The sequence below is a fragment of the Nerophis ophidion genome, linkage group LG01 (genome assembly GCF_033978795.1).
Source record: "Nerophis ophidion isolate RoL-2023_Sa linkage group LG01, RoL_Noph_v1.0, whole genome shotgun sequence".
In the NCBI taxonomy this organism is placed as follows: Eukaryota; Metazoa; Chordata; class Actinopteri; order Syngnathiformes; family Syngnathidae; genus Nerophis; species Nerophis ophidion.
The window spans coordinates 39,019,676-39,033,495 of NC_084611.1; the positions used below are offsets into that span (position 1 = coordinate 39,019,676).

Sequence of the window (13,820 nt, forward strand, 5' to 3'; positions counted from 1 at the left end):
AAATAAATGAACACTGAAATTCAAGTATTTCTTTTATTTATATATATATATATATACATATATATATATATATAAATAAAATACTTGACTTTGTGAATTGTAGCTGTAAATATACTCCACGCCCCGTCCCCCACCTCCTGAAATCGGAGGTCTCAAGGTTGGCAAGTATGTGATAAGATAGGACACACTTGCCAACCTTGAGACCTCTGAACTGGGGGGGGTGGGGCGGTGTTTGGTGGTTGTATATTGTAGCGTACCGGAAGAGTTCGTGCTGCAAGGGTTTCTGGGTATTTGTTCTGTTGTGTTTATGTTGTGTTATGGTGCGGATGTTCTCCCAAAATGTGTTTGTCATTCCTGTTTGGTGTGGGTTCACAGTGTGGCGCATATTTGCAACAGTGTTAAAGTTGTTCATACAGCCACCCTCAGGGTGACCTGTATGGCTGTTGACCAAGTATGCCTTGCATTCACTTGTGTGTACGTGTGCAAAAGACGTCTATACTATGTGAGTAGGCTGGCACGCTCTTTGTAAGGAGGGAAAATGGATGTGACGACAGGTTGTAGAGCGGTGGTCCCCAACCAATCGATTGGTACCGGGCCACAGAAGAATTTTTTATAAATTTTTATTTATTTTTATTAAATCAACATAAAAAAACAAAATACACTTACAATTAGTGAACCAACCCAAAAAACCCTCCCTTTTTCATGACAAATAATTTTTTTTAATAAAATCCCCTCCCCCCTAAAAAAAAAAAAAAAAAAAAAAAAGAATCCACCACTGCAGTCCCCAACATGTCTCCTTTTTTTTTTTTTTTTTCTTTGTTATGAAAAAGGGAGATTTTTTGGGTTGGTGCACTAATTGTAAGAGTATCTTGTGTTTTTTGTTGATTTAATAAAATAAAATAAAAATAGATTTTTTTTTTTTTTTAATTACAAAAATAAAAAAATGTTTTAAAAATTATTCCGCAGCCCGGTACAAATCGAGCCGTGGCCCGGTGGTTGGGAACCACTGTTGTAGAGGACGCTAAAAGCAGTGCCTCTAAGGCACACCCCAATATTGTTGTCTGGGTGGAAATCGGGAGAAATTCGGTGGAATGGTTGCCCCGGGAGATTTTCGGGAGGGGCACTGAAATTCAGGAGTCTCCCGGGAAAATTGGGAAGGTTGTCAAGTATGAGATAGGATAGACAAGACTTATCTCACAATGCGGGTATAAAAAGTCCCCCAAAATGAGGTGAAAACACATTAAAACAAAATAGAAACATCAAAGAACACAAATATGTGCTGCTAAAAACCAAAAATGAGCAATAAATAATCAATATTGCACATACCGGTATATGATGTGTTGATTGGCAACAGCACGGTGGAGGAGGGATTAGTGCATCCTCCTCACAATACAAAGGTCCTGAGTAGTCCTGGGTTCCATCCCGGGCTCGGGATCTTGCGTGGGTTCCCTCCGGGTATTCCGGCTTCCTCCCACCTCAAAAAACATGCACCTGGGGATAGGTTGATTGGCAACACTAAATGGTCCCTAGTGTGTGAATGTGAGTATGAATGTTGTCTGTGTTGGCCCTGCGATGAGCTGCGACTTGTCCAGGGTATACCCTACCTTGCACCCAAATGCAGCTGAGATAGGCTCCAGTGACCCCAAAAGGGACAAGCGGTAGAAAATGGATGGACGATTGGCAACACTAAATGGTCCCTAGTGTGTGAATGTGAGTGTTGTCTATCTGTGTTGGCACTGCGATGAGGTGGCGACTTGTCCAGGGTGTACGCCGTCTTCTGCCCAAATGCAGCTGAGATAGGCTCCAGCGACCCCAAAAGGGACAAGCGGTAGAAATGGATGGATTGATGGATGGATTGGCAACCTTAAATAGTCCTGAGTGTGTGAATGTGAGTGTGAATGTTTTCTGTCTATCTGTGTTGGCCCTGCGATGAGGTGACGACTTGTCCAGGGTGTACCGTGCCTTCCGCCCGAATGCAGCTGAGATAGGCTTAGGCACCTCCCAAAATCCCGAGAGGGACAAGCGGTAGGAAAATGGATGGATGGATGGGTGGGTTCTTGTCACACAACCCCTTGGGTTCCTAATATAGTGGTCATATATATCAAGTGAGGGTGGGTGGTGTGTGTGTGTGTGTGTGTGTGTGATTCAGTGAAAGGAAAAGAAAGTGACAACTGTGACTCCACACACCAACACAGGAGCGGAGTCGACCACAGTGACGGTGGAGCTGAGCGTGGAACTAAAGAAATGGCGCAACACGTGTGAAGTGGCACCGCTGTTACCTCCGGAACGAAGACAGCCGGGTCGATGGAAAGACGCTAGGAAGATTTTGAATACGTAACTTTTATTCATTTCTTCCCATGGACATCAAAACCGTCATTTTATTACTAAAAAAACCTAAACATGATTCATGTGTTTCTCACACACAGAACCAAGAAGACGCAAGGATCGTGTGAGGTGTTTTTTTAAGTGTTCAATGTTTTTAATAAAGCCAAAATGTCCTTGTGTCTTCCTCTCTTTTACATGCACGTTATCAAACCTTTAAAAGTATTTCCCAGCATTAAAAAAATAAACTATGGCTTGCCAATTTTCAATCAAAACGACACTCCACGGCGTCATTCCACAAATAGACTTTTGATTTGTATATATATATATATATTTATAGATATTTGTCCACAAGCTGTGCAAACAACAATCAAGATATGGATCAATAAAGTCAACTCTGACAATCGCTTCATGAGATGTGCGAAGATGGCGTACTTATTTAAATAAGGGGTCGCATGGCCGATTAAAATACAACTCTTTGAACACTCCAACAGTCATCCAGCATTGGTGGGAAAAAGGAGGAAGGCAGTGATTGTGCGAGCGCCATTAGAAGGTCTGGTCATCGTTGCAAGCGTGGGTCCAGTGGCCAAACATTTCGCAGGTGTTGCAATACGGTCGCTCGTCGCCTTTGCTGCCGTGGTAGGAGCTGTGCGGCGGCGAGTCGGGCATCTGCTCCTGCGTGGGACAGTCCTCGGTGTCGTGCAGGTCGAAGCAGTCGCAGATGTCGCAGAAGAGTCGTGGCGGCAGCTTCTTTTTCACGGGCTCCTTGTCCCCCCTGCGGCATCAATCGTTCAATCAATGTTCTGCAATTTGTGGTCCCCAAAGTAAGAAGTGAACTGGGCAGGAAAGCATATAGGTTTTCAGCACCGAAGGCTTGGGATAACCTACAATCCAATCTTCAACTTCAAGCCCTTGTTACCGTATTTTTCTGACTATAAGTCGCAGTTTTTTTTTATAGTTAGGCCGGGGTTGCGACTTGTACTTCGGAGCGACTTATGTGTGAAAATATTAACACATTACCGTAAAATACCAAATAATATTGTGTATCTCATTCGCGGAAGAGACAAAGAAAATGTCAGCAATCGTCACACACACGGAGCCCACCATGCCACCTGCGCCCAGTGGCAGGCTTAACAACAATCGTCACACACACGTCAGCGATCTTCTCACACAATCGTCAGCAATTGTCACACACACGTCAACCAATAAGAATTCGGCGGGGGAGGGTCATGGCAGAAGTGCATTGTAGGTCATGGGATGTTAACTGCTATATGCTACTGCCGTGGCTTTTAAAATGGATCATTTCATCGTTGGCGGTAACTTATAAAAACTGAGAAGGGCTGAACAAAAATGGCACCGAAAAGGAAATCATGTACTGCAGATTACAAGGTGGACGTAGTGAAATATGCAGCAGAAAACGACAAGAGGAAGCGGCGCATACGTTTGGGGTTGGCAGAGTTGTTTAAAATGTCGTTAACATACCAGGCACCTTCTCAGTTGGTTATTTATGCGTCATATAACGTACACTTATTCAGCCTATTGTTCACTATTTTAAATTGCCTTTCAAATGTCTATTCTTGGTGTTGGATTTTATCAAATAAATTTCCTCCAAAAAGGCGACTTATACTCCAGTGCGACGTATATATGTTTTTTTCCTTCATTATGCATTTTCGGCCGGTGCGACGTATACTCCGAAAAATACTGTACATTAAATGAGTTTAAAGCTTGTCTGTATGCACGTGTGTCATGTGAGCAACTTTTAATGTTGTACATTTCATGTTTTATGTGTTGTTTACTGTTTTTAATGTAACTTTGCTGCTGCCCTCTTGGCCAGGTCTCCCTTGGAAAAGAGATCTCTGATCTCAATGGGATTTTACCTGATTAAATAAAGGCTAAATAAAAAAAACATTTAAAAATATGAAATAAAAATCTACTGGTAATCAGTGTTAAAAAAATAACGTTTTAATCCATCCATCCGTTTTTCTACCTGTTAGAATAATTATGTACCGTATTTTTCGGAGTATAAGTCGCTCCGAAGTATAAGACGCACCTGCCGAAAATGCATAATAAAGAAAGAAAAAAACATAAGTCGCACTGCAAATTTATTTGATAAAACCCAACACCAAAAATATACATTTGAATGGCAATTTAAAATAAATAAAGAATAGTGAACAACAGGCTGAATAAGTGTACGTTATATGACACATAAATAACCAACGGAGAAGGTGCCTGGTATGTTAACGTAACATATTATGGTAAAAATCATTCAAATAACTATAACATATAGAACATGCTATACGTTTACCAAACAATCTGTCACTCCTAATCGATAAATCTCATGAAATCTTATACGTCTAGTCTCTTACGTGAATGAGCTAAATAATATTGATATTTTACAGTAATGTGTTAATAATTTCACACATAAGTCGCTCCCGAGTATAAGTCGCACTCCTGGCCAAACTATGAAAAAAAATTGCGACTTATAGTCCGAAAAATATGGTATACAAGACTGTCTCAGAAAATTAGAATATTGTGATAAAGTCCTTTATTTTCTGTAATGCAACTAAAAACATGAAAATGTCATACATTCTGGATTCATTATACATCACCTGAAATATTGCAAGCCTTTTGTTATTTTAATATTGCATACAGCTTAAGAAAACTCAAAATTCCTATCTCAAAAAATTTTGAATATTTCCTCAGACCAAGTAAAAAAAAAAAGATTTATAACAGCAAAACAAAATCAAACATTTGAAAATGTCAATTAATGCACTCAGTACTTGGTTGGGAATCCTTTTGCACGGATTACTAGATCAATACGGCGTGGCATGGAGGCAATCGGCCTGTGGCATTGCTGAGGTGTTATGGATGCCCAGTACACCAGTTACTGGTGGTTTTGGCATGCTGGAAAATGAAATCATCATCTCCATAGAGCTTTTCAATAGATAAAACTTCAATATCCATATTCCCATGGTCAAGCCACTCCTGAACTTTAGACAACGGAAGTTCCCTCAGTCAGCAATGGTTTGGGGAGCCATGTCAGCTGCTGGTTTTGGTCCACTGTGTTTCATCAAGTCCAGAGTCAATGCAACTGTGTACATGCTTCCATTTGTTGTAAAGCTCTATGGAGATGATGATTTAATTTTCCAGCATGATCTGGCAACTGCTCACAGTACCAAAACCAGCAGTAACTGGTGTACTGACCATGGCATTACTGTCCTCGATTGGCCTGCCAACTCTCCTGACCTAAACCCCATAGAGAATTTGTGGGGTATTGTGAAGAAAAAGCTGAAAGACACCAGACCCAATAATGCAAAGGCCGCTATTGAAGCATCCTGGGCATCCATAACACCTCAGCAATGCCACAGGCCAATTGCCTCCATGCAATGCCGCATTGATGCAGTAATCCGTGCAAAAGGATTCCCAACCAAGTACTGAGAGCATTAATTGACATTTTTTTTTTTTTGCTGCTATAAATCTTTTTCTTTACTTGGTCTGAGGAAGTATTCAAATTTTTTGAGATAGGATTTTTGAGTTTTCTTAAGCTGTATGCCATAATCAACAATATTAAAATAATAAAAGGCTTGTAATATTTCAGTTGATGTGTAATCAATCCAGAATGTATGACATTTTCATGTTTTTAGTTGCATTACACAAAATAAAGGACTTTATCACAATATTCTCATTTTCTGAGACAGTCCTGTATATTATCATCATAACTTTATGCTTAAGGGCCATTGATATAAATTATTGTCAATTGTGCTGAAGTGGTATTTTTGTATCTATGCAAGCTGGTATTCCAAAAGATTGCCAGTTGTTTTTTAATCAGTGTTGTGTCCAGACTCGGCCTGCTGATGGCCAAGGCCGAACACCGCCGTGACGCAGACAGAGCAGAGACAAGGCGATATCACCAGCATCAACACATTTACATTTTTTGTATGATCATATATTGTGTCTAGATGGAATTGTTAAGATTACCCCCTTCTCTCAGCGACAGCTTCAGTGATATGACAGGGCTTTCCAAATAAATAAAAGGAAATGCACAGGCTTGACTTTTAGAACGTAGTTTGGATCTGTAACTAGAATACAGCCCAAAACACGCGTCTCCCCATGAGCTAAATTGAAATCTGTCTCTGTATGATTACTTGCTTCTTGTCTGATTATTAAATGTCATCAGTGTTTGAACCTAACACTACCACACCTGTTCAAGAAGTTGCATTAATGGTAATAAGTATTTTATTTATTATTGGTTAGCTTCAGAATAACAATGTTATTAAAAAGAGTATAGAACTTACTATACTCTAAAAATGTTGGTCTTACTTAAAAATGCATGAATTTGCACTGCAAAAAGTCAGGGTTCAAAAACAAGAAAAAAATATATAAAAAAGATGGCTATTTTATTTAAACAAAAGCAAAAGTATCGGCCAATAGAGCAAGAAAATTTGGCTTGTCAAGAATTTCCAAAACAAGTAAAATTAGCTAACTTCAATGAACCCAAAAATACCTTAAAATAAGTATATTCTCACTAATAACAAATGCACTTTTCTTGGTTGAAAAAATAGACCTTTTTGCTCAATATGTTGAAAAATATTCTTAAATTAACTAAATGCTAGTGCCATTATCTTGACATAATGATATGCGCTCAGCATCAGGATTTTTTTTTTTCATGCTTGAAGTAAGAAAATATTACTTAAAAAAAAAAGTAGTTTTATACATGTGAGTGTTAATGACACAGCTTTGCAAAAGTGGATATTCTAGTTTCAAGCATTTTTTACTCAACATATGTCATTAAATCTCAGCAACAAGCTGTAATATCTTGCTAAGATCATTTAGGACCAAAACACTTAAAACAAGTAAAAAAAAAAAAGATTTATAACAGCTAAACAAAATCAAACATTTGAAAATGTGAGGGATGCCGTCAAGCTGTAGAAGGAGTCCTATCGGGTCCTTTTGGCTCATAGGACTCCGGAGGCAGTGGACAGGTACCGACAGGCCAAGCGGTGTACAGCTTCAGCGGTCGCGGAAGCAAAAACTCGGACATGGGAGGAGTTCGGGGAAGCCATGGAAAACGACTGCCGGACAGCATCGAAGCGATTCTGGACCACCGTCCGCCGCCTCAGGAAGGGGAAGCAGTGCACTAACAACACCGTGTATGGTGCGGATGGTGTTCTGCTGACCTCAACTGTGGATGTTGTGGATAGGAGGAGGGAATACTTCGAAGACCTCCTCAACCCCACCAACACATCTTCCTATGAGGAAGCAGTGCCTGGGGAATCTGTGGTGGACTCTCCTATTTCTGGGGCTGAGGTCGCTGAGGTAGTTAAAAAGCTCCTCGGTGGCAAGGCCCCAGGGGTGGATGAGGTCCGCCCGGAGTTCCTTAAGGCTCTGGATGCTGTGGGGCTGTCTTGGTTGACAAGACTCTGCAGCATCGCGTGGACATCGGGGGCTGTACCTCTGGATTGGCAGACCGGGGTGGTGGTTCCTCTCTTTAAGAAGGGGGACCGGAGGGTGTGTTCCAACTATCATGGGATCACACTCCTCAGCCTTCCCGGTAAGGTTTATTCAGGTGTACTGGAGAGGAGGCTACGCCGGATAGTCGAACCTCGGATTCAGGAGGAACAGTGTGGTTTTCGTCCTGGTCGTGGAACTGTGGACCAGCTCTATACTCTTGGCAGGGTTCTTGAGGGTGCATGGGAGTTTGCCCAACCAGTCTACATGTGCTTTGTGGACTTGGAGAAGGCATTCGACCGTGTCCCTCGGGAAGTCTTGTGGGGAGTGCTCAGAGAGTATGGGGTATCAGACTGTCTTATTGTGGCGGTCCGCTCCTTGTACGATCAGTGCCAGAGCTTGGTCCGCATTGCCGGCAGTAAGTCGAACACATTTCCAGTGAGGGTTGGACTACGCCAAGGCTGTCCTTTGTCACCGATTCTATTCATAACTTGTAATATCTTACTAAGATCATTTAGGACCAAAACACTTAAAACAAGTAAAAAACTAACATAAAATCTGCTTAGTGAGAAGAATTATCTTATCAGACAAAAAATAAGCAAATATCACCCTTATTTGAGATATTTCATCTTACTTAGATTTCAATTTTTGCAGCATAGTTGTATTCAGTGATAAAAAATATTATATGGATCTCACGGAAATACATTTTAAAATATTTGGCTTTCATGGCTCTCAGCCGAAAAGGTTCCCGACCCCTGGTCTACTGGGTTACTAATTATTATCAAAGACTTCACACAACAGTACTTCTTACAAGTGGGGTGGGTGGGGGACTTTCAGTATTACGTTAAAGTACCAATGATTGTCACACACACACCAGGTGTGAAATTTTTCCTCTGCATTTGACCCATCCCCTTGTTCACCCCCTGGGAGGTGAGGGGAACAGTGAGCAGCAGCTGTGGCAAAGCCCGTGAATAATTTTTGGTGATTTAACCCCCAATTCCAACCCTTGATGCTGACTGCCAAGCAGGGAGGTAATGGGTCCCATTTTTATAGTCTTTGGTATGACTCGGCCGGGGTTTTAACTCACAACCTACCCATCTCAGGGTGGACACTCTAACCAATAGAGCCACTGAGTAGGTACATAAACCTACAGCTACATGGCAGCAGTCTTCAAACTAATTAACAACACTTGGGCGATATGGACGATTTATGACACAAATTTGGCCGACAATAGAGCTTTTTACAAATTTGACAAGGACGCTCTCAACGCAGCACCATACTTGCCAACTTTGAGATCTCAGAACTTGGGAGATTGGGGGGGTCGGTCAACTTTAACACCGTTACAAATATGCGCCACACTGTGAACCCACACCAAACAAGAATGACAAACACATTTGGGGAGAACATCCGCGCCGTAACACAACAAAAACACAACAGAACAAATACCCACAACCATTTGCAGCATTAACTCTTCCGGGACGCTAAAATATAACCCCTCAACCTCCTCATGCTCTCTCGGGAAGAGCATGTCCCAAACTCCAAGCTGCTGTTTTGAGGCATGTTAAAAAAAATAATGCACTTTGTGACTTCAATAATAAATATGGCAGTGCTATGTTGGCATTTTTTTCCATAACTTGAGTTGATATATTTTGGAAACCCTTGTTACATTGTTTAATGCATCCAGCGGGGCATCACAACAAAATTAGGCATAATAATGTGTTCATTCCACAACTGTATATATCAGTATCAGTTGATATCGGAATCGCTAATTAAGAGTTGGACAATATCAGATATCGGCAAAAAAGCCATTACCGGACACCTCTAGTTATATCGATATTTTGTGTTATTGTTTAGAAATAATAATCAGGGTAAAAAAACAAATGATTTAAATCAGACTCAATAGTAGGAAATAATTTAAATATTTAATTGATATTGTTACACCGCCATCATAATTGTGATTAAAACTGTTACTCCGTGATCGTGAAAATTTGAAGTATCAGTATCAACATTGGTATGACCAGTACTGGCCCTGTAACTACTTGGTATTGGATCGATAATCACATTTTTAGTGTCAGCCAAAACTAATGCAAAGTATCCAAAGAACAGAAAATGAAGTGCTTCTTACATTTGACCAGAAGTATAAATAGACACATTATAAAAAGTAAGCAGGTAGTAACAGGAGGTGAGTACATAGATTAATAATAGCCTGAGAAAATAATGGAATAACTGGAAATGATGCAAGATGTCACCGCATGGGAGCCTTTGTAACCAGTTTTGAAATGGTTCTCTTATTAATACACCAAATAACACGTTGTGATGCGTATGGTTATCGCAGAAGGCTGCAGTAGATATTGCTGTGTAGATTTTACACCAGGAAAATGTGCAATGGTTTACTGAGAACTTATAGAAAAGTAGGCTACATAATAATCACTGAGTGCAAAGAAAGCCATGACCAGCAGCTCTCACATCACATACAGTAAATATAACACAAGAGACAACCACTGAGCTACGCCAAGTTACTTGACTTACCCGCCATAGCTGTCCAGCTCGTTGTTGCCGTTGAGCGCAGCGGCGGCCATTTTCTCCAGCTTCTCCTTTTGCTCCTTATTTTTCTTCTGGAGGTCAACAATGACTGAATTCAAGAAGTCAATCTGTTTGAAGGAAAACACATGCAGAACAGTCAGGAAAATGTTTTTTTAAACAATTTTTTTAAGAAAAGAAAAGCCAAATAAAGGATGGGCATTTGAAAAAATAAAAACTATAAATAGAAATTGCTGTTAGATATTGTTTTTAGAGTTACGCACCTTGTGAAACTACCGGTGCTAATTAGCAGGAGCAGACTTAAAAAGTATTTCAGTGTATGTCAGCTTTCAACAACACTGTGAGCAAAGTGCAGAGCTCCAACACAGCCAAAGGAATCGTGGCGTTTGAGTGTTTGTGAGCAAGCAGGCGAGTGGAGAAGAATGAACATTAGGATAAGAACAAAATTATGCACACTTATATACTTCCATCCCCACCAAAAATAAGACATACCTGGTTTTTATTTACATTAGTGCATTTTGATTAAATCTTCTTATTTGAATATGTAGCTTATTTTTTATATTTGGCTGCAGTTACAAGCTTAGATTTGAGGAAAGCTTGTGCGATATACTTTTTAAAGGCCTACTCAAACCAACTATTACCGACCACGCAGTCTTATAGTTTATATATCAATGATGAAATCTTAACATTGCAACGCATGCCAATACGGCCTTTTTAGTTTACTAAATTGCGATTTTAAATTTCCCGCGGAGTTTCTTGTTGAAAACGTCGCGGAATGATGACGCGTATGATGACGTGTGTTTGTGACGTCTCAGGTTGGAGGGGACATATTAGCCCAGCACCACTTGCGGCTAAAAGTAGTCTCTTTTCATCGCATAATTACACCGTAATTTGGACATCTGTGTTGCTGAATCTTTTGCAATTTTTTCAATTAATAATGGCGACGTCAAATTAGAATGCTGTTGGTCGAAAGCGGTGGATTGCAGCTGCCTTCAGCAACCGAGACACAGCCTCAGTTTTTTTGTTTAATGCGAAGCTTTAACACAGAGCGGTCAAGCGAACATGTTTGTCTACATCAACCTGCAAGTTTTTGGTTCGGAAAATTGTGATATTAAGTCGACTCTTACCAGAGACAGTGGATTATGGGACCTCCTGCTACAGCTGTCAAAAAAGGCAGCTGTGAGCTTGACTCCTCGGCTTTTGTGAGAGACACTGGCGTTCACCGCAGCCATCTGACTTTGAGGTGTGACTTTACAATCTCACTGAAACACTATTAAAACATTAAGCAGATAAGGGATCTTCCAGAATTATCCTAGTAAATGTGTTTAATTACATCTGAAACGCTCATACTGCCGCCGCCCGGACCAGTCGCTTTTTCTTTTTGTGTGCTTCAGTCTAACTTTCCTCATCCACAAATCTTTCATCCTCGCTCCAATTAATGGGGAAATCGTCGCTTTCTCGGTCCGAATAGCTCTTGCTGCTTGAGGCTATGATTATAAACAATGTGAGGATGTGAGGGGCCCTACAACCCGTGACGTCACGCACACATCGTCTGCTACTTCCGGTAAAGGCAAGGCTTTTTTATTAGCGACCAAAAGTTGCGAACTTTATCGTCGATGTTCTCTACTAAATAATTTCAGCAAAAATATGGCAATATCGCGAAATGATCAAGTATGACACATAGAATGGACCTGCTATCCCCATTTAAATAAGAAAATGTAATTTCAGTAGGCCTTTAAAGAGCAACATGCAGGCCAAGAGTCCAAATGAATGGCGCCCTCTGCTGGTTGCTGCCACAGTGCTTAGCAGTATATATTACAGTTATAAAATGCCCATCCCTTTATTATAACCAAGGAAGGCTTCAGTGACGAACAACAGACATGTGACAAAGAGATGAGTGCTTTAAAGTGAGTACGAGGAACATTCCAGCCTTGGCCTGGGCGAAACGGCATCAAGATCAAATCTCAGATTTTTTTCACCAAAAAATATGATTAACCATTTTTTTCCCCTTAAGTTTTAGAAAAACCAATGAATTCAAATGACAGATTTGATATAAAAACAAGTTTTTCTTTTATATAATCAAAAACTAGTAGAATGAAATGACACTGCATATTACAGTTATCAAAATTAAATTATTTTTTTTTTAACAGATACATTGAACTTTTTAGAAAACATTTTTTTAAAAACTAAAATTAATTTTAGCTGTTGTAGCTAATTCTGGTATGTATACTGTGATGCTTTTGCTCATATGTGGATCAATAATAATCGTCTATTGGGGCTCCAGTACTCTGGAATGGCCTCCCGGTAACAGAGATGCTACCTCAGTAGAAGCATTTAAGTCCCATCTTAAAACTCATTTGTATACTCTAGCCTTAAAATAAACCCTTTTTAAACCAGTTGATCTGCCGTTTCCTTTGTTTTCTGCTCTGCCCTCCTCTCCCTTGTGGAGGGGGGGCACAGGTCTGGTGGCCATGGATGAAGTGCTGGCTGTCCAGAATCGGGACCCAAGTTGGACCGCTCGCCTGTGCATCGGTTGGTGTTATTTCTGCGCTGCTGACCTGTCTCCGCTCGGGATGGTCCTCTGCTGACCCTACTATGGACTGGACTCTCACTATTATGTTAGATCCACTATGGACTGGACTCTCACTATTATGTTAGATCCACTATGGACTGGACTTTCACTATATTATGTTAGACCCACTCGACGTCCATTGCATCCGGTCTCCACTGGGTTGTGAGTTTTTCCTTGCCCTTATGTGGGATCTGAACTGAGGATGTCGTTGTGGCTTGTGTTTTAAGGCTATATTAATAAACATTGATTGATTGACTTATGTAAACAAAAATGTAGCATATCATTGGATGCAAATAATTCAACTTCAACTTTGAGATCGATAATACTTAATCGCCTGTCTTGAATAGGCTCCAGAGCCCCCTGCAACCCTGAAGGGAATAAGCGGTAGAAAAATGGATGGATGGATGAATAAAATAATTACAAACAATAAGATGTAACATCTCTATAGTTTAGTAAATGGATAAAAACACGCTTTTTCAATGTTTGGGCATCACATCTTTAGCTACATCGTACCTTATTTAAATTATTAAGCTGCTTTTTAGTGGGAGTTTGTTGTTACAGTCTTGTTCACCTTGTAAGGAGTTGAATTCCCCGCACTCGACTTATCGCTTCGATATCAGATGCTGAAATAAGTTTGTTGTGCTGCTGTCTTTTTTTTTCTAACAAACTTTGCAGCATGCAGTCACCACTGACAACAACTATTCCTTTCTTTGGAACAAATGCCTTGCTCTCCTTTGCTAGGCATGTCAATCATTGCCAGGGAAGTAAGGGGGACATTGGAAGCTATGGAAGCTCACAAAAATGCTGTGGCAAGAGGAGAAAAAAATAGATTTTTTCATTTTTTTATTATTTTTTTTAAATGGTCTGCAACAAAAAAAAAATTGTATTTATCAATAAATTTGATTTATCGCCCAGGTGAGGCCAGTGTTGACAAATA

At 40.3% G+C, this 13,820-nt stretch overlaps 2 protein-coding genes across 5 annotated transcripts in view; one reads left to right on the top strand and one right to left on the bottom strand.

Annotated features, from left to right (window-relative positions):
- The window catches only part of LOC133553998 (leucine-rich repeat-containing protein 43-like), a 36,449-nt gene extending 33,947 nt beyond the window's left edge, over positions 1 to 2,502 (top strand). Inside the window, exons 12-13 of the mRNA XM_061902324.1 lie at positions 2,196 to 2,334; positions 2,427 to 2,502. Of these exons, the coding sequence (XP_061758308.1) occupies positions 2,196 to 2,334; positions 2,427 to 2,466 (179 nt within the window). The 3' untranslated portion in view covers positions 2,467 to 2,502. The remainder of the gene's footprint in view (positions 1 to 2,195; positions 2,335 to 2,426) is intronic.
- The window catches only part of clip1a (CAP-GLY domain containing linker protein 1a), a 61,170-nt gene continuing 49,674 nt past the window's right edge, over positions 2,325 to 13,820 (bottom strand). For all 4 annotated transcript variants that reach the window (XM_061902268.1, XM_061902278.1, XM_061902263.1 and 1 more), the window contains 2 exons: positions 10,300 to 10,421; positions 2,325 to 3,097 (listed from right to left, as the gene is read on the bottom strand). In XM_061902268.1, the coding sequence (XP_061758252.1) occupies positions 2,869 to 3,097; positions 10,300 to 10,421 (351 nt within the window). In that variant the 3' untranslated portion in view covers positions 2,325 to 2,868. The remainder of the gene's footprint in view (positions 3,098 to 10,299; positions 10,422 to 13,820) is intronic.